Source organism: Rhinolophus sinicus, linkage group LG17, assembly GCF_036562045.2.
Source record: "Rhinolophus sinicus isolate RSC01 linkage group LG17, ASM3656204v1, whole genome shotgun sequence".
NCBI classification, from domain to species: Eukaryota; Metazoa; Chordata; class Mammalia; order Chiroptera; family Rhinolophidae; genus Rhinolophus; species Rhinolophus sinicus.
In genome coordinates this window covers 2,279,603-2,299,521 of record NC_133766.1, presented here as the reverse complement: position 1 = coordinate 2,299,521, position 19,919 = coordinate 2,279,603, and the positions used below count along the sequence as shown (strand labels likewise).

The following is a 19,919-nucleotide window of genomic DNA, read 5'->3' as shown; positions in this document are numbered from 1 at the left end:
TCATTTTGGTTCAGTCTTTATTTACAGCCAAGTACATAGCATGTGGTCATCTTTGTAACTATGAACAATAAAGGCGGTAGAAAGGGAAGGTGGAAGAAGCATCGGGAAGGAAAAAGGCCGAAGTCATTAGCTGCCCGCCCGGCTCCTGAGGGAGGAGTCTGCTCTGTCACACCAGCCACCTGCCCGGGGGGCAGCGGAGGCCCAGCGACAGGTGATCAGATGGTGCTCTGGGTGTGACGCAGCCCAGAGAGTCCCAGCCTGTCCTCTCGTCTGACACCAAGTGTTTCTCCTGCAGTGAAGGGCAGGATGGCGGAGTCCCGTCTGTGTTGCACAGGACCTGTCCCTGCTGGCCCCACCCAGCACAGGGGACACACAGCCCACCTGGGCTCCAGCCCCTCCTGCTTCTCACCTGCTCTGAGAAGTGTATATGCCTGACCCAGTGGCCTGAGACTGGCGACCCACTGGGCACTGAGGCAAGGTTCCAAGCTGAGCCCGAGGGCGGCAGGAAGCCAGTGAGCCAGGGCCGCTGGGCGGCCTGGACCAGAGTGGGAGTTGCAGGAACCATGGCTTCTGAAGGGTGAACTGGAGACCTTCCCTGCCGCCTTCCCTCAGCCTGTCAGGAGATCTCGCCTCGAGGGCCCACCCTAGCCTCTCCAAATCGAAGGACACAATGTCACAACACCTGCGTCCTCCTTCTACAGACTCCCATCTCTCTGCTGCTACAGGTCCCACGAGCACAGACGTGTGGGGCCAGGCCTACGCATCACGCAAAGCTTCGAGGTGTGTTTCCTAATCACCTGGTCTGGGGACGATACCAGGGGTGGGGCAGGGGGGAGAAGTGAGCACCGTGAGAGTCTGGAGCTGAGAGTCCCACAGACACACAGCCAACACCACCCCGGGGCCTCTTTCCCGGACGGCAGAGCACCCGACTCGGGTCAGGGTCTCCGGCCTGGAGAGTCTCCGGTGGCATCAGAGATCCCGTGGCTCTTAAAATACCAAGTTCAGCATTTGTCCTACAGAAAGCTCAAGTTCAGAGACTCAGCTAGATGCTGGGCTCACCAGCAGGGCAGAGCTTCCCGTCCGTCCCTTCCTCACCCCAGACAGGGTGTCACAGAACCCGGGCCTCGTCTCTCAGCAATGCCCCGTGAGTGCAGCCCAGGGCCCCCAACCAAGCCACCACCAAGTGGTGATGGTTTGGCCCTTGTGCTGCTTCCCAGCTGGGACTGCGCTGCTCGGAGACACTGAGGCTGGGTCCCCACACCACAGGTAGGTGAGTCAAGGCTCAGAGAAGGGTAGACCCCATCCTCCAAGGCAGTGGGACAGACAGCCAAGGCACTAAATGGTTTGGCACCTGGGAGCTTCAAGTAAAGTTGAGCATGCTGTACTGACAGGCCACGGCTCTCCCAGACAGGGACGCGGGCCCCACCAAGGTGAGGGGACCCCGACCCAGGCCTGCCCTCCACCCTTCATCTCAGCACCGTACAAGGCATGACTAGGAAGATACTGCTGATTCTGAAACACACACTCCAGAACCCTCTGTCCTGGTAAATACCGGTCTTCTGAGCAGGCCCCGTGGGCCTTCCCGTGCCCCAGCCAGGCGGCCATGGCACGCTCTCCCCAATGTCTTGGGGATGGCAAAGCTCTGTGGGGGACTAGGTTTGACTTTTTAAAAGAGCAAAGCAGAGTTAGAGTCCACCTGAGTCCACAGAAGGGGAATCGAACTGGATGGTGCTGAGTCTAAGGGGACAACTCAAGTAACGTGTGCAATGGGCTACAAGAGCAATGCAAGGGGCAGGATGCCCCAAATGCTTCGGGCAGGGCAGACACCGGGAGCAGCTGAGGGCCTCTGAGATGGTCGACACTGACGTGAAAAGGCTCTGGGGCCGGGCAGTTAACAGCGGAGGCTTCAGGACTCTAACCGGACCTCCTCAGCCTCGCTGGGTCCCCCACCTCCTCCACCAAGAAGCTTCAGGAATCTACTTCTTCCAAAGAAGGAAGTTTCTACCAAGAGGGAGCCCTCGGGAACACTGGAATTCTCCACCGCACATTTTCACGCTATGACTCCAACGTATGACGTCCATGCTGTGTCTCCTCTTCCCACCTGTCCGTGCCCAGCCTCTGCCACACCACGGGGCACTGCTGCCAACGGGTAACGTGGCGTGTCTGTGACAATCCTGCTGAAAGGTGGGTACTATCCTCGCCTGACTGCAAATCCTGTCTTAAGGAACACAAGCTCCCGCTCCTTACATGGGCAGAGCTCTGTTGCCACCCTGTGAGGGGCTGTCAGCTGTCCCTCCTGCCAGAAGAAGCCCTCACCCAAGCCAGGACTGTGCACTCCACAATGTGGGAAAAAGCCTGAGGAATCCGATCCACGATGTCCCTGGGAGGCAGGGGGACCAGCATGCCCTCAGACCCGACAACAGGCACTTCTCCTGCCTTCCCCATTCCACCAGGAAGCAACCCCACCACATCCCTGCGGGGAAGCAGACAGGGGCAGTGCTGGCTCTGGAGAGACCGAGAAGCGGGTGAGTGAGGAAGGAGTCACGGGGCTGCCACAGGGGCAGCCAGGGGCGGGTGTAGGGAGAACGCAGAAGACTTTTCTCCCTACTGGCCTCTTCCCTGAGTTTGATTTTTCAGTTGAGGTGCTACCTAATTTCAACTCAACGAAAAAAGAAGAGAGCATCTCTCACCGACCTATCAGTAAGCCCCAGCTCCAAAAGGTGTATTCCGCAGGGAATCAGAGTGTGAGACCTGAGCCTGCTCCACCCCCACCCCCACCCCCACCAATGCCTTGGCCTGCCCACCTGGAACACGGGGGGCACCTTCCCCTCGGATAAACACCAGCTCCAGTCCCCAAACTTCAGTGCAGGCCCTCCTGCAAAACCCTTACAGCAAACGGCTTTACAGTATTTGTACAGTTACACAAAAATAGATCCTTTTATATATACATATATAGCTATAGATATATGTATGTACGCATGTCTGTATGTACGCATGTATGTATAACCGGTTACATGTTGGCTTCATAATTAGGCATCACCAGTAGTCATTGGCACGGTTTGTCATGTAAGCTCAGGGTCAAGTTTTGTTGCATTTTACCGCTCCAAAGTACAAGGAAAAAACAAAAATCAGAGGCATTTCATCTCCACGGTGTTTTCTTAAATAAGCAGTGTCCTAGGAAACCATATGTACAGGGGGACAGAGCCTCCTGTTTCCTGGAGCGCGGGGCCGGGGTCCGAAGGAGACGGGTCAGTGCGGCCGGCTGCTGGACTCCGAGGCCTGTCTCTTGCGTGCCGGGGTGTAGCCATTGAGATAGCCGTTGGGCTGCCGTTTGGAGAGTCCTCCATTCAGGATGTCCTGGATATGCTGCACAATGAGGTTGATGGCCACTGTGGGACAGGGACCCAGTGTTAGGGACGCGCCCGGGAGGGCTGGGCGCCCACGCACGGCCGCGTGTCCGCGGGGAGAGGGGACATGGGAGCCGGGGGCTAAACACCGGTCTGGGTAACTGGCTCCACCTCTGCCACGTGGGGGCGGGTCACGCAACCTCCCCGAGCCTCCCACGGGGCTAGCGTGACCTCCAGCCCAGGAGGGTTCTTAGAGGAAGACGGGCAACGCCCAGGACAGGCTTAGAGAAGAGGCTTCTGATCGGGGGTGATCAGTCATGACTGTGGGAAAGCTGTTAGCCAGACCCTGACTGCGTGAGGACCGGCCTTCACTCTGACACCGTCACTGCGCTGTGACCCTTCCAGAGGGGAGCCTCCCTGCCCCCGTCCCTTCGGAAGGCCCTCTCCTCCAAAGATCGTCCAAGATGGGGGTCCCTCTTCTTAGCGTTAGAAACGGATTATATACCTCAAGCAATGGTTAAGGTTCATGTCACCAAAAATGGGGAGACATCCCGTGCTGTTGGGGTGCCACCCCAGGAGGACTCACCTAGGTTGTCTACACCTCTAGGAATTATCACATCCGCATATTTCTTTGTCTGTGGAAAAAGACATTTGCAACGCATTAAGGCGGGTTCTGAGGGAAACCGGCCCAGGCCCCTCTCCAAGGGAGGCCTGGGATCTACCGATCCCAGAGAGCGGCAGCTTGAGGCTTCGAATATTGTATTTTTCATCCCCTTTACCTAAATTCTAATAAAGCAGCCTTTTCTTGAGTTCTCATGAACGTTCAACGCTGTTTTAGTTTACAACCTGCACGGAGAACATGGTCTTTGAAACCAAAGCTGTACTTGCCTCTTTCCCACGAGCAAGAGTTGGAATGAGTAAAACCCAAACGTAACAGGGGAGGCCTCATTCACCTTCTGCCTACAGTCTGTCCAGCACAAGGGTCAACCCAGAAAAAGCCATCCCCCTTGAAGACCATTTCCACGGACTCTGTTATGACGTGATTTTTTGTAAGGGCCACAATGAACACAATCCTTTTTCTTTCTTTCTTTTTTTAATTTACTGAGATTCTGTGGACCACTTTACAAGTAACTGTGTCCAGCAATAAATGTACTTTTGTGTTCTTGTGATTACGTGAGAAACAGCAGAGGAGGCCCTCAGACAGACGGACAGATGGCTGGGATTCCATGGCTGTTTGGCCGCCTCTGCCCTCTTCCCAGAAACCTAATCCTGTAACCCAGCCCTCAAGGTTACCCAGGCTGACTCAGAGTCTGCCTAACTCGGAAACAAAAGTCAAGTCTGCTTGGATGCAAAACATACTGACAGACTAAAAGAAACAAGGACGGTTTGGGATCAGATTTCTCTAGGAAAGAAGAGAGAAAGAATGGTGAGGAGCAGAGCAATAAATGCCTACACTTGGCCTCACTCTGCACCTCTTCTCAGTGGGCTCAAAGACCCCCATCTCCCCAGAATAGCACCCAAAGCAGGCTAAGCCCCACCCTCTCCCCTTCTCAGAGCTTAATTAGAAATCCTTCAGGAGTTAGACTGAGGCTTGGTCAACATGGGGTAGGCGTCTCCTGAGTGCAGGATTCCACTGCCTCTACCACACCTGCCCCCCCACACCTCTGGTCCCCAGCGACCTCGACATGCATTTTTGTGTCTTCCCCAGAAGGCTGAGGGTGTTTCCTGGCTGCAAGCTGAGAACCCTCTGCCCCAACCTTCATTCTCTGAAAGCCACCTCGCTAGAGTTCCCAGCTGCCAGGGAGGAAGTACGGCCCCCTTCCCAAATGAGATGGGACAGCATGGGGCAGACAAGCTCACAGCAGGTCCAGCTGGAGGGCAGAGGAGGGTCAGAGGGAAAACCCAGCAGGACCAAAGCGCCAGAGGCTGTCCTCCCCTGGGACTTCAGGACAGAGGGTCACTCAGAGCAGTGAGGCCTCCCTTTGGGGAGATCCTCAACTTACCGGGTTTCCCCGAAAATAAGTCTGGGTCTTATATTAATTCTTGCTCTAAAAGACGCATTAGGGCTTATGTCCAGGGGATGTCATCCTAAAAAATCATGCTAGGGCTTATTTTCCGGTTCGGTCTTATTTTTGGGGAAACACAGTATACCTTTGTGTGTAAGGGTGAACTTTAAATTCCAAGTTCCACAACAAACAAACAGACCAAGAAACCAACTCACTGGCAAGCAGAATTCCTCAAAGGCAGGCTTGACGAATGTAATGTACTGAGATAAAATCTGCTCGAGGTCCCGCCCTCTTTCGCTGATGTCCCTTAATACTGTAAGGGAAGGAAAAACAAGAATCAAGAAAACGGTGCAGGAGCCCACACACCAGGCTGACGCGGGCGCCGCAATGCCTCTTGGGGGCTCAACGCCAGCTTCCTGGCTCGACCAAGAGCAGGTCAGTAGCAGCAGCAGCTTCAGGGAAAACAAGTCGCATTTTTTACGTCTTGCAACAGTCAAATTCGGCCACGACACAGGGCTGAGGCAAAGGCCGCCCAGCCAAGGCCGACGGGCTTCTCGGTTCAAGCAGCATTTGACCCACATACATTTCAGTGTGCACACTAAGCAGAGCAGGACTGCCCTGGCCTGGACAGCTCGTACCAGGAAGTGGACTTGGCCCAGAGAAGTGGTGGGGCTTGGCGGGGCGGGGGCGTGTGCCAAGGACTTTTTCCCGCGTCCACCTGGATCCTATCCCCGGCACTTACTTACCTGTGTGCCGCCCAGAAACCCTCCGATGTGCCCTCCTCGTCACGCCCAGCTCCCACCCACACTCCAGGCCCTACAGACGGGGTGGAAAGCAGGTAGAGGTCCAGCTGTGGTCAGCCATCCCTGCTTAGCTCATGCAATGAGGTTTGCAGACAAAACCACTTAGTGCAAGACAAGAAGACCGTGGTGAAACGGTGGGCTGCAGCTGCAAAGCAGCCCGGGTTGACCCAAACTCACCTTCTTCCTCCTGGACAGTCTTACTCAAGGACTTTCAAACACGTGTTTAAATAGAATCTTCTGTCAAAAATGGAAAAGGGTCCACCCGTCGTCTAAGGGCCTGGAGCCCTGCTTCTGCCGTGGGGTACACTAACCTCCCTGAACCTCCGTTTCCCCCAAACCTAGTTAAGTTTCTAAGGTGATCTCAATCAAAACAGCCCGCCCCCTACAGGTGTCACTTTAAATCTCAGGGCAACGAGCTGTGCAATCTTTCACCCCCACCCCAAAAGGCCATCATTTCCGTCTCCAATCATTTGCAATGGCCCATTGGTGCCTCTTAACCATTTCTCAGGTTCCACACTCAAGCATGGGATGAAATTCCCTGTAACAAGGAGTGCTTGGGACTGGCTTTCTGGAACACCACGTCTCTGACTCATTCCGTCCCCACATACGCATGCACACGGGCACGCATGAGCGGGCAGGGCCAGGACAGAGGGAGGGTGTCGGGCTGTGATCCCGGCTGGCAACCTGCCTGTGAGGCCAGCTGGCTGGAGCAGCGGCAGGAAGTCCGCATTCCAGAGCAGAGAGCACTGCTGCCGCCCGACGTCCTGCCAGGAACTGTTTTCAAAGAGCTTTTCCCACGTGAGCCCTGGCGATGAATCGCTTGGTTGGTCCCTGGTGCTCAGGGCTTGTCTCGCCACCCCTCTGACTGCCCGCCCAGACCACAGCGGTGCCGTCCCCAGCCGGGAAATGGCCTGTGTCCTTAGGCATCTCCACACAGGCCCTGCTCTGGCCGCCCTGGCCACCCGCAGGGACACTCAGCAGGGGAGGCTCCACGCCTCTGGCTCGAGCTCTGGCACGCAGCCGGCACACGGCAGCGTGGCCGCCAATTCTTCACATGTCCCAGAATAAAGTCCAAACAAAAAAGGAAGCCAGACCAAAAGGCTATCAGAGCCGGGACAAAACAAACACACCCGACCCCCCCAGGCAGGCCCCACTCAAAGCCTGCAAAGGCCTGATGCTGGGACTGTCTCACAAGATGTGCTTTTCCCACGACTGCTGACAGCGTCAGCCTACAGGAACCTCCGTCCTGCCCACGTGCGCACACGTGCGTGCACACAAGCTCACGTAGCTCTCACACTGCCCTCAGCCCAGTCTTGCAGGCCCCTGGATCTGACCGACCTGACATCCCCACCTGTCAAGCCTGAAGGAGGAACCGGCCAGGGAGAAAGCAGCAGGTGCAGTGGGTCACCCAAGGTGGGTCACCCAAGTCTGCCCTGGAACCCCAAAAGCCGCTTTTCCTGCTCCACCATCTGGAGCACTAGGGGGCAAAACTGACCCGGATTTGATCCTGACCCCACTGACGACACCCCTGTGACCCTCACTGTCCTACACCGTAGAACAGTCACAGCACCCTCCTCATACAGCGGTCACTTAGGACTCGTGCACAAAGCACATAGTAGGCGCTCAGTGAGCCTGAATGTCTTTGATTACGGTGACAGCAGAACCTGAGGAAGCTTCAGGAGACGGACGGCTCCCGGTCGGAGCAGAGCACTGGAGGGGCGGGAACCCTGACCTCAGGTAATCAGGTCAGACCCAGCTGAGAGCAGGGAGCTCGCAGAGCAGCTGGAAAGGTGGGGGGTGGCAAGTGAAGCACACACGCCAACATGAACACACACACACAAACGGGGAGAGGGAGACCCAGGGAAGACAGGAAGACAAGGAAACAGGAACTGGGTCAGGATGTTGCCCAGACATTAGAGACATTCAAAATCAAAAGGCACTGCCCACGTCCTCTCCCCAGGGTCCTTCTGTCACACTATCACCTTAAACTGGCCGGGGTCCCCAAGCCAGGGCAGCACAGGGCAGCCAGTCCCTGGCACTGAAAGGTCCTGCTCCTGGGCTCTGGTCAGAACAAGGCACAAAGCAAAAACTCCAGGGATTCAAAGCCGGGCCCTGACCACCACTATGCCCTGGCAGAGCTGTGGGCAGGACAGGCCTTATCGGAGGCAGGACACGCCAGGACCGCCCACCTTCCTGTGTGGCGTCCACTTCAGCCCTTCCAAACCCACTGCTGCTCGTCGGCTCAGCCAAAGCCACGGACACAACTTGGAAGGACGCAGAATACATACAGCTCCTCAGCGGTTAACTCAATTCACGTTACACTTTAATTGAGGAAGCGTGTCGCTTGAGTGAAGCACAGATTGTGAGGACCGTGTGAACTGGGCGGGAGAGCGAGCAGCTGTCCGTCAGCGGTCCCAGTCCCCATCTCAGCTCTTCTGTCCCCACAGGAGGGAGGCACCATTCCCCAGGGCTGCATGACTCAAAGACCCTCCCACAGGGTCAGCTTGGAATGTGAGGGTCACATGCCCGGGAGGGTGTGACACACAGCTGGGTAACTCAAGGCTCTGGAATGTTCTGCCCAACAGCTGCTCCTGACTGGCCACCCCTCCTGTACCAGGCACCCCCACCCCCACCCCACAAAGCACATGCCAGGCACGCTCCGTGTCCTGCAAGGATAGCATGTGGGAAAGTCCCACAAGTCCACCAGGAAACTGACTCTCCAGTGGGTGACACGAGAAGACAGCAGATCTGAGAGGACAAAGCAGTGCCTGCCCAGGGGGCATCCAGGAAGGAGGGCGCTGCAGAGCTGACCCCAAGAAACCCCCACGGGGGCCACCGTCTCCTCATCTTTCCCATTTCACGGAAGGATCCAATACAAGCAAGGGAGGGAGAATTTTCTGTTTAATCCACACCAGGAGTATCTGTTTGAACGAGGCCAAGATTCGCTTGATTTCCAAGGATGCGGGCACCACACAAACGTGACTGGACAATGCCTTGCACCACACTCTCCTCTCCTGGCACTAGTGACGGTACCAGGCCTGGTGTCACCAGCTGCTCAATGCTGAACCAGGACAGTCAGTGCATGTGACCCGGGGCTGTCCCTCCCATGCCTCATTGTTTCTCTACGTTCTGCTGGTTCCATTTACAGTTCATGCAACAAGAGCACAGAACTGGATAAAGTGCAAATTTGTCATTTCCTGTGTCTCCACGCAAAGCCTTCGTCACCTTTCAGTCCTGTCCTCGGTCAGCCCACCCTACTACCTTGGCTGGGCCTTTTCTCGCCCTCTCCCAACTCTCCACTGCCTCTCCCACCAAACAGCGATCGCCCCGCGTGACGTCCAGATGAGTGAGCGACAGTCCGCAAACAGCCTCGGCTACAGTCTCACTTCCACTTCCGCTGTCAGCACCACCTTCCAGCAGAGGGTTCAGGCCGTCTCGCCGCCCTGCTCCAGACCCCTCAGGACCAGCTAGAAGCCTCAGTTCCCACAACCTGCCCCACAGAACTTGCTAGTGGTTCCTGTGCAGACCCCTGCCTCTGGGAACACGCCGTATATGCACACATGTGTGCATACATGTGTGTGCACGTGTACTGTGTACCTGTGCGGCTTGCCCACGTCATCACCCCACCACGTCCACGTCCTGACCCCCTTCCTCCTGGGCTCTCGGCTCTATGCCCTCCAGGGTGAAATCCAGGCTCAGTTCCTGCCCATAAGCAGCTGTGTGGACAGTAGCACCGGCCACGCTCAGTAAGGCCACAGAGGGAACAGGCCACTTTGCTCCAGAGCTGGCGGGACAGAGTACCCAAACCTCCAGAGAGCTTTCTGGAAACTAAAGGGCTAGAGAAGCAGCCTGGCAGGACGGGGGCCCCAGTGCTGCAGGCACAGGATGTCCCTGGCCCCAGGTGTCCCACAGTTAGTTCCCCTCTTGGCTGGCGGTGATGCCTGTGGGAACACCACAAGGAACTGAGCATTTCAGCAAACTTTTTCCCGGCAAAACCAGAACGTAAATGTCTTACTTCCTCTCTGTGACCTCGCAAGCCTCTCATTACCCACGACAGCGAGTGACTAATCCCTTCTCAACTGCGACCAAACATGTGGGTGGCAGGACATCCCCTGGGCTGGGCCATGCGGCCACAGGCCACCTCAGGGAAGGCATGGGCTTGGCACTCAGGGAGGGCAGGGGCCTGTGACCGGCCACCGATGGCCCCAGGAGGCTTTGCACACGCACCTCTGCGGGACAGCCGGGTATCCGCATCTGTGTCCACAAACAGCTTCATGTGGAATAGGTCTCGCACCTCCTGCGAGTAGAAGGCCAGGATCCCTTCGAATAGCACCACGTCTGCAGGGTACACAGTGACCGACTCCTCCTTCCTGCAAAGCACAGGGCAGGTGACGGGCCGAACATGCAGGGGGATCGAGGGGCGGGGACTTGGGGGTCCCCCCCCAGACTCAACGCAGGGCGAACACAGCCTGACAGAGCCCGCAGACGCCCACTGGAGACCCCACAAAGGGCGCTGACAGCTGGGGCGAAGGGCCCCTTGACCAGTTCTTGGGAGTTTCCGCCATAAGTGAGAAACAAGGCAGATGTCCTTCTTGGAACAAAAACCTGCTGTTGAATGCAGAAGAGAGACAGACCAAGGCAGGCGTGCGTTCTTCTTCCCTCCGAAGGCGTCGGCAGAAACTCTCTCAGGTCTGGCCTCCTCGTCCCCTCAGCTCGGGTTCCTCCCTCCCAACGACCTCATCACCCCCCCCCCCCCCAGTCCTGGAAGGAGGGATGAAGGGACGGAGGAAGGGAGGGGCGGAAGAAAGTTTCAGAAGAGAAGGAAACACCTGCATGGAAAGCTTCACCACAGCCCGACGCGGCCCAAGGTCTGTGCCCGGGGTCCTCTTGCTGGTCAGAGAAGCGGGACCCCTCACGAACCCTCCCCTTCAGAGCTAATGACAACGTCCAGACAGATGGCCCGACCCCCGCACACCATGGAGCACGCTGCCACCACTGTCCCTCCCACACAGGCTGCTGTGAGCATGGACGGGGTCACAGAGGCCAGGAGTCCGAGACATGGGGACAGTGTGGGGAGCGACGGCAGCTCGCTTACCGGGAATGCGAGACAAAGTCGTACACGGGAATCTGGACCGTTCTCCCTTCGGTGATTTCTTTGAGAGTTTTGAAGATGAGCTCATTGTCAAAGGCATCTGAAGGAAACCAAGGTGTTACAGCGTTTCTTCCTTTTACAATGACTTCTGTGACCATGCCCAGGGATTCCCTACAGACCTGTATTTCACACGTCATATATCATACCCTAGAGAAGCATATCCCCCACCCCACAAAAAAGCTAGATTTCTACCCAAAGCAGAACGCAAGTTCTGTGTCCCAGAATGTATGATGAGCTCCCACAAGTGGATCTCTTTCTCTCCCCCTTGACATTCCTTTCCTGGCCTCCGACTTCTCTCTCCTCCCTCCAAGTTCAGCTGCTGCCCTGGGAACGTGCACATGGTGGCCTGGAAAGCTCCTCCCGCCTGGGGGGGTTGCTGCAGCTCCGTGCCCACGGGCTCCGATGCTGACAGTTCTAAGAACACCCCCCGCCAAAGGGGCAGTGTGCTGATGAGCTGGGACCATCAGGGTGACCGTCATTTGGACAGCCACCCTGGACCCTCCAGCTCGCTCTGCCCGTCAGTGAGCTGAATACACAGGCCACGTCCATGCACGTGCGGGATGGCAGGGGACCGTGTGACACAGGCTGCCTCAGAGCAGCGGGGGCGGGAGAACCGCTGTGTGTGGTCCCTCCAGTGTCAGGCCCATCTCAAGGGAAAGGCTCACATGGAGGGAGAGAGTCACCCTTGGGCGGGACAGATTCCATCAGTATGTAAAGAGCAAAGCACTGCATGTCGTGTGGCAAAACCCCTTCCTCCGTATAAGCCCCAGCAGAGCCCTGTGAGGTGCCAACCAGCCCTGCGTCTCACAGATGGGAAACAGGTGAAGCGCTCCCCGATCGACCAACACACGCACACACACACTCACGCACGCACACGCACACACACGCGTGCGCACATGTGCACACACACACGCACGCACACTCACCCGGGTGATCGAAGTTGAACTGGCCCTTCAGAGCCTTGGCCTTCTGCTCTGCAGTGAGCACGCGGTAGAAGCTGTCCTGGCTCAGGATGACCACCTGTTTCTGGCGATAATCCACCTCGTTCTGACCCAGCAGCTGCACGATCTTCGCACAGACAGAGGACTGTGGGGAGAGGAGAGCCGCGCGTGACGGGCGGTCCCGTCCCGGGGCAGGTGCACGTCCGCATGAGAAAGGCCTTTGGGAGGAAGAGTCCATCTGGTACAATGGACGAGAGGCTGAGGGGGACGCTCGCGGGGAGGGGGTCCCCTTCCTAACACACCTGCCACTCTCAGGTGTCCACAGTGAAGGAGCAGTCACGTCTACCTTCTCTCCTACACAGCCTTTCCCAAAGCCACAATAAAAGGTGCCACAAAGTTTTTCTTCGCTGCTCGTGTCCTAGTGTGGACACACAAAAGGCAGCAGAAAGTGGAAAGAAGGGCCATTAACGACGCGCTTGCTGATGGGCCAAAGGGCTCCAAGTCAGGAAGTGACCGGGCGTCCACGAGACGTTGCTCGGGCCCACACAGCTTCATATCAGCGGAATCAGCACCCACGGCACATGGCCCAGCCGGGTAGCAGGGAGGCCATGGCCGTGGCTGTCACCTCTCTTCTGTCGGACCCTCTGCTGAGTCCACAGCCCTGGGCCGTTCCCGCTCACGGGCAGCCCGGCAGCCTGTGCACAGACGTGTGCCCCGCTCCTCAGCCTGCAGTGACGCAGGACACAAATGCTTCCAATACGTACAAGCTGTTGGGTTTATTTCCTTCCCCTTTTACTTGAGGATCAGGAGGCAAGTTGAGGTGATAAGAGCTAGAAAACAGAGCCCCTTCTCCTAGGAGAAGACGAGGACGTCTTCGGCGGAGGCATACCGAAAGCCACCCACTTGCTACAGCCTGGCCTCCTGGGCAAGGCTACTGTGCCTACTGCAGAAATTATGGCTCAGGACCCGAACTCCTTCTGGGGGAAAGACACATGAAGAAAGCTGACTGCTCCATTTTAAAAAACGATTGGCTAAAGGAGAGCCGCTCGGGCCAGCTGGACCCTCTGCTGAATCTCTCCAAGTTGAAGGCCACACATGGGTAAACAGTTAACGTGGCCTGAACAGCAGTGGTTTGTTATACAAACCATAGTGGAGTTAAAACTCTTCCTTTCTAGCCATCCTAATCCACATGTAGAAAACCGGAAGTTACCAAAACCTGGTTACCAAAAGGTGTTTTGTGTGTTTTTTTTAAATTTTTTCCTCTTTTAGGTCTCCTCCAGCACCCGTGTCCAGCTACAGAGCAGCAGGGGAGGAAACCGAAGGCATGTGCCAAGCACCCACTTCCCTTTACTGTCCTTGAAAACCCAACTTACTACTTGTTCCTCAGAGTATCTGAAGAAAAGCGTTCAAATCCTCTATGAGCAGACTCAGTTTCCTCGACCCGTTCCTTCTAGATCGTGGTGGCTGCATCGTTCATCGCCACCTCCTAAGCCCAAAACGCGGCTGGAATTGACAAACAGAGAACTCCCAAAGCTGCATAGACCAGGTTACTCTATAAGAGACGCTGGGAGTTTCCACATTGAAAGTCATCAAAAGTCATGAGGGCTAAGGTACTGTTGGAAAGCAGGCGTTGAAGTCAATCTCCTTCCAATGCAATGATTATCTTTGACTAACTTGTGAAACTGAAGCAACTGTCAGTAGACACAGGCTGGACGTTTGTTTCAGACCCACACAAATATGTCCAACTGATCTATCTGACAAACGTGCAAATGCAATTCAGAGGGGGAAGAAGGGCAGCCTTTTCCAGAAATGGAGCTGGAGCAACTGGACACCCAAAGGCCAACAAATGAACCTGACCTAAAAATTAACTCAAGGTGGATCACGGGCTTATGTAAAACACAAAACTATAAAACTTACTAAGGAAAAACCAAGGAGAAAGTCTTCAGGATCTAGTGTTTGGCAGGTATTTTTTACACTTGACACCAAAACCATAATCCATAAAAGGGAAAGTCGATAAACTGAATTTCATCAAAAGTAAAACTTGCTGAGTGAAACACTCCCTCTTAAGAGGGTGAAAAGAGAAGCTGCAGACTGGAGGCAAACGAGCACAAAGCACGTATCTAACAAAGGAATAGTCTCTGTAACATGTAAAGCATGTTCAAAACTCAACAATAAAAAAACAAACCATCCTATTAGAACACGGGCAACGGACATGAAGAGGTACCTCACCCAAAAGGCGACATGAAAAGGTGCCCAGCATCACGAGCCATGAGGAAAATATACATTAAAATTAGGGTGACCTTTCACTACATCCCCACCAGAACAGCTAAAATTAAAAAAAATTTAAAAAATAGTGACACCACCAAAGGCTTGTAGAAATGCAAATGGTTCGTCTACTCGGGAAAACAATCTGGCACTTTCTTTAAAAACTAAACATGCAACTACCACATGACCTCGCGATTGCGTTCCTGGGCATTCACCCCCATGCACACGTGTGTGCACAGCTTTGTGCCTCAAAGCCCCCAAACGGGAAACCACCCAGACATTCGTCACCAGGATCATATCTCGTGGCACGTCCACACCAGGTACACGATTTGGCGATGACAGGGAATGAACGTGGGAATCTCCAGAGGATTATGCCAAGGGGACAAAGGCAATCCAAAAGGGTTACATCCTGTCCGACTCTATTTATACGCGTTCTAGAAAGGACGACAGTGTGGAAATGGAGAACAGTCGTGGCTGACAGAAGGTAGGGGTGAGAGAGGGTGGGGCTCCGTCCAACGGAGATGCTGTCTTCCTTTCCATGGCAGTGCCCTGTTGTGCCCTGGAAGATATTATCATCAGGGAAACTGAGGAAATGGTGTGGGGGTCTCTCTGCACTATTTCTTACAAATGTATGCAAATCTACAATTATCTCCAAAAGAAACGTTTATCTTCAGAAAAAAAGATTAAAAACCATCTGCAACTTGTCTTTCTTTTTTAATTCCAGAAATCAAGCCCCTCGTCTTTCAAAATTCTTTCTTCTCAAAAAAAAAATCACTGTTCATTAACAATGAATTGGTATGGGGCGAGTGTACTTTGCACTTGGGACAGACATGAATTTGGGAACCCAAATAACGGACTGTTGTGGGTTAAATTGTGCCCCCACCCAAAAACAAAAAGATATGACCACGCCCTACTCCCCAGAACCTCAGAATGTGACCTCATTTGGAATAAAGGCCTTTGCAGATGTAACTAAGGTGAAGGGTCTCGAGATGAGATCATCCTGGATTAGGGCGGGCCCTAAACCCCAGGACACATGTCCTTGTAAGAATCAGAAAAGCAGGAAACACAGACACAGGGGGAGGCCACGTGGACAGAGGTAGAGATGCAGTGATGCCTCTAAGCCAAGGAACTCTGCTGGCAGCTGGGAGAGGCCTGGACGCGATTCTCCTTCGGAGCCTGCGAGGGGACCTGCGCCCATCACCCAGCTTGTGGCCTTCTGGCTCCGGACAGTAAGACAAGAAGACCCTGTGGTTTTAAGCCTCCAGGTTTGTTGTAATCTGTTACTGCAGCCTTAGGAAACGAAGACACCTCGTCATTTTTTAACTGGTGGGTTTAATTTCTCTCTCTTTTTCTAATCGCAGAGGATGAAAGTACTTTCTTCAACCTCTGTGTATGTCTACTCCGGCACACAATGCCTTTTTTCTTCTTCCAGAAGCTATATGCCGTAAGGATGCTTCTCATTTCACCTTATCGTCTTTTCCTACAGAATTTTTCTGGTGTTTTCTGCTCTTTTCCTACAGAATTTTCTGGTCTTTTCCTACAGAATTTTTCTGGTGTTTTCTGGTTGCTCTAATAGTAAACCATTGCTGGTTGGTACGTAGGAGTGTCAACTTCATCAAATATCCTGGTTAATGATTATCACACATGCTAAACAGACTCAACCCATTTTTAAAGACTTGGACTATTCTTGAAAGTAACACTACCCTGAGGACTAGGCTTACTCTACTGTTTCCTGGGTGACTAAGAAGTTTCTAGATCTTGCAATGTGCTCCGGGATCTTCAAAATGAGTAGCAGTTATTGGGGTGCGGATGTGTAATGCGAAAGGTCCATTTATGATAGCGTCTGTGTTTTGACAGAAATGCCCAGTAAACTTCTGGGCAAGATAGATTTAAAAAAACACACAGAGAAAAAAAAGGAAGGTGGGCGAAAACCACCTAATTGCCACAAAGCTCTAAAGTGCAAAATATGGGTCCTTTAGGAGCAGGCTGGGCACACAGCCTGGCTGGACACCCAACCCTGCTGCTCCCACACAGGTTATACCTGAGGCCACACAATCTCTCAGACCGATGCTGAATGACCCTGTGTCAACTGTGAGGGGTGACAGCCACGCCTCAGATGGGCCAATAACACAAAATACATATTAAATAAGAATGACTCTCCTCTCTAAGACGCTGACGTTTTCATTTCCACAAACCTGTCCCGCACATATTCTACTGGGAAAACTGTATCTTGTAACTCGGGTGAGGACGCCATCATGCTTCACGCTTACCTGCTTTATTCTCTTCACACCTAAACACGGTACAAACCTCTGTTCTCTAGAGCTTAGAATTCTGTACTTTGTCCCGGCTTCGTCGTTAGTCCTGATCATTTAAATCCTGAGCCCAAAGTCTGGGTTTCTCTCATTTCTGTAGTTCTGACCCTGGTCTTTCTACTTCCTTGTCCTCTCGGCCCTGGCTCCCCACATCCCGACCAGATCAAAGGTGGACCACAAGAGGGCGCCAACCCAGCAGCTGGCTGCACCCTGAACCCAGGGACCAGACACCAGAGAGCACACAGGGCAATAACTGAACGGAAATGAGATCTAACCGAGTGGGTTGTAAGGCGCTTCCTGTGCTCATACAAAGAGTTACAGAAAAACCTGCAGCTGTGTCCCTCTGGAATTCATCCGGAAAGAGACACAGGATCCACGTGTAACCCTCTGGCCCACAGCTGCACACGTGTTGAGGAAACGGGCTTGTGGAATCACGTTAAGCAGAAATCTGCGGCAAGCTGGGCGGACAGCCTAGATGATGGCCATCTGTCACATTACCTTTCCATAAAACGCCTCACGTGGGGTATTCCACGAAAAGCATGAGCCCACATTTCTCCCTACCATGACAAGTAGCTATAACATAACACCCATCCCCCTACCAGAAAACACCACAAACTAAAGTGACGGGGAATTTTAGTCCGAACAAGCCTTCTATAAACAATACATGTATAACTGAAAGCAGGACATCAAGTACCTTAAATGCCATGCATTCCTCATCTTACCTGGACACTCTCCTTCTCGTCCCTCCCCCTCACCTCAAGTGGCTCCTGCTAATTTCTAGGAAACAGCACACAGACGTCCCCTCAGGAAAGCTTCCTGTAAGGTCTGCCTGTCCAGATGGAGTGAGCGGCTCAAATCTCTTCCCCGTAAATCATTCAACTAGAACCCTGTTGTCAGAGACTGCAGCTCAGTAACTCCTGTGAGCAGCACCTAAGCATCTTCCTTCATATACTATTAAAATGGTCTTTCAACCAGCATAGTGGGAGAACCGGACATCGACATGCAAAAAAAAAAAAAAAAAAATTAATTTGGATCCTTACCTTACACAATATACAACTATTAACGGAAATAGATCAAAGGTCTAAAAGTAAGAACCAAAACTATAAAACGTGGAAGAAATGACAGGAGGAAAGCATCATGACACTGGATTCGGCAATGATTTCTTGGACATGATACCAGAAGCACAGGAACCACAACAACAAAAAATAAATTAGATGGACTCCATTAAATTCAAGACATTCGTGCATCCAAGGCCACTGCCCACACAGTAAAAAGCAACCTGAAAAATTGGGAAGAAACACTGCCAAGTCACATACCTGATAAGGGATTAATATGCAGAACACACTCAGAGCTCCTACAACTCGACCAAAAGAAACCTGATTTTAAAAATGGGCAAAACACTTGAACAGACATTTCTCCCAAGAGTATATATCAATGGCCAAAAAGCCCATGACAAAATGCTCAACATCATTCATGATTAGGAAACGCAAACCAAAACCACGATACCTCTTTACGCCCATTAGGATGGTTACTCTAAGAAGAAAAACACCCACAGAAAATAACAAGCACTAGTGAAAATGTGCACATACTGGAACCCTGTGCACTGCTGGTGGGAATGGAAAATGGTACAGCCGCTGTGGAAAATGGTACAGCGATTCCTCAAAACATGAAGTTATCATATGATCCAGCAAGTCCACTTCTGGGTATATATCCAAAAGAATTGAAAGCAATGACTTGAACAGATATTTGTTCGCCCATGTTCATAGCAGCATTATTCAGAGTAGCAAGAGGTGGAAGCAATCCAAGTGTCTTGTCTATTCACAGATGAATGGATAAACCAAATGTGGTCTATCCATTCAGAGGAATATCTATTCACCCTTAAAAAGGAAATTCTGAGACATGTTACAACATGGTTGGACCTTGAGATGACCCCTCAAGAAACTAAGTCAAATGAAATAAGCCTGGGCGGTCGGTTAGCCCTGTTGCTTAGAGCACAGTGCTCTCAACAAGGTTGCCGGTTCGATCCCCACATGGGCCACTGCGAGCTGCCCCCTCCACAACCAGATTGAAACAACTACTTGACTTGGAGTTGATGGGTCCAGGAAAAACACACTAAAATAATAAATAAATAATAAACAAGCCAACCACAAAAGGACAAACACTGTACGATTCCACTTATATGAGGTCCCTAGAGCCCTCATTCAGACAGAAAGTAGAATGGTGGTTTCCAGGGGCTGGGGGCAGAGGGAAAGGAGCGGTTATTGTTTAATGACTCCAGAGTTTAACTTGGAGAAGATAAAACAGTGCTGAAAGTGGATGGTGATGATGGTTGTACAACAAGGTGACGGTACTTAACGCCACAGAACTGTACACTTTAAAAACAGGTAAATTTTATGTGATGTATATTTTACCCCAATAAAAAAAGATTATTTACATCACTGCTCTCCTCTCTACCACTAAACTACATAAGTCAAGGGCAAGGGTCTTATCTCATTAATCTTTGTACACCTACCCCATTGTTGGGCCCCCCATAAAAGTAAGGTGAGCCTGTGTCACATTTCTCAGGCAAAGATGCCTCTAGTTCAAATGCCGAAAAGTAGCCCCTGAAACCATGATGGGGGAGGAGGGGTGGAGAGACCGTGTCATACAACCTTTTCCCCAATTATAGCAATCAATTACCTCACCAACAAAGACTTAAGAAAAAAAAAAATCAGGAGCTTGTCTCACTAGTTACCAGCTTTAAGCCAAGCTCTTAAACGTGCTTCCCTCTGGTACATGCTGAAAGCACAGCATGTGCTCTGCTCTCCCCAGAGAGGGCTGCCTCTTCCAGGAAGATTTAAAAGACTGCTCCCCGAAAGTATCTTTGTTCCCCATTCCCCCTTTTCTTCCGCCCCCTGCCCCATAGAGGCCAACCACTCAGTTTCCGGCTGCACGGCAAGTAACTGTTAGGAAGTGCAAGTCAGGGAAGTGGGTCTCACACCTTTTTCTCTGGTGTGAGTTCTGTCGCTGCTGAGTGAAGGTTAGTGTGATTACATGCGTGTGCCCTGGGTGAGGGCACATGATGATGGCCATGCTTGTCACAGTAAACCACCT

General features: G+C 52.9%; 1 protein-coding gene across 2 annotated transcripts in view; it reads right to left on the bottom strand.

Annotated features, from left to right (window-relative positions):
- UCK2 (uridine-cytidine kinase 2) overlaps positions 1-19,919 on the bottom strand; it is a 46,610-nt gene continuing 26,691 nt past the window's right edge. The window contains exons 1-7 of one of the 2 annotated variants that reach the window (XM_019747348.2): positions 16,785-17,010; positions 12,235-12,394; positions 11,252-11,348; positions 10,384-10,526; positions 5,569-5,666; positions 3,934-3,982; positions 1-3,389 (exon numbers count right to left, since the gene is read on the bottom strand). In XM_019747348.2, coding sequence (XP_019602907.2) covers positions 3,250-3,389; positions 3,934-3,982; positions 5,569-5,666; positions 10,384-10,526; positions 11,252-11,348; positions 12,235-12,394; positions 16,785-16,883 — 786 coding nt within the window. In that variant the 5' untranslated portion in view covers positions 16,884-17,010 and the 3' untranslated portion in view covers positions 1-3,249. Of the gene's footprint in view, positions 3,390-3,933; positions 3,983-5,568; positions 5,667-10,383; positions 10,527-11,251; positions 11,349-12,234; positions 12,395-16,784; positions 17,011-19,919 lie in introns of those variants that run through there. The other variant, XM_074322307.1, reaches the window with a different exon arrangement.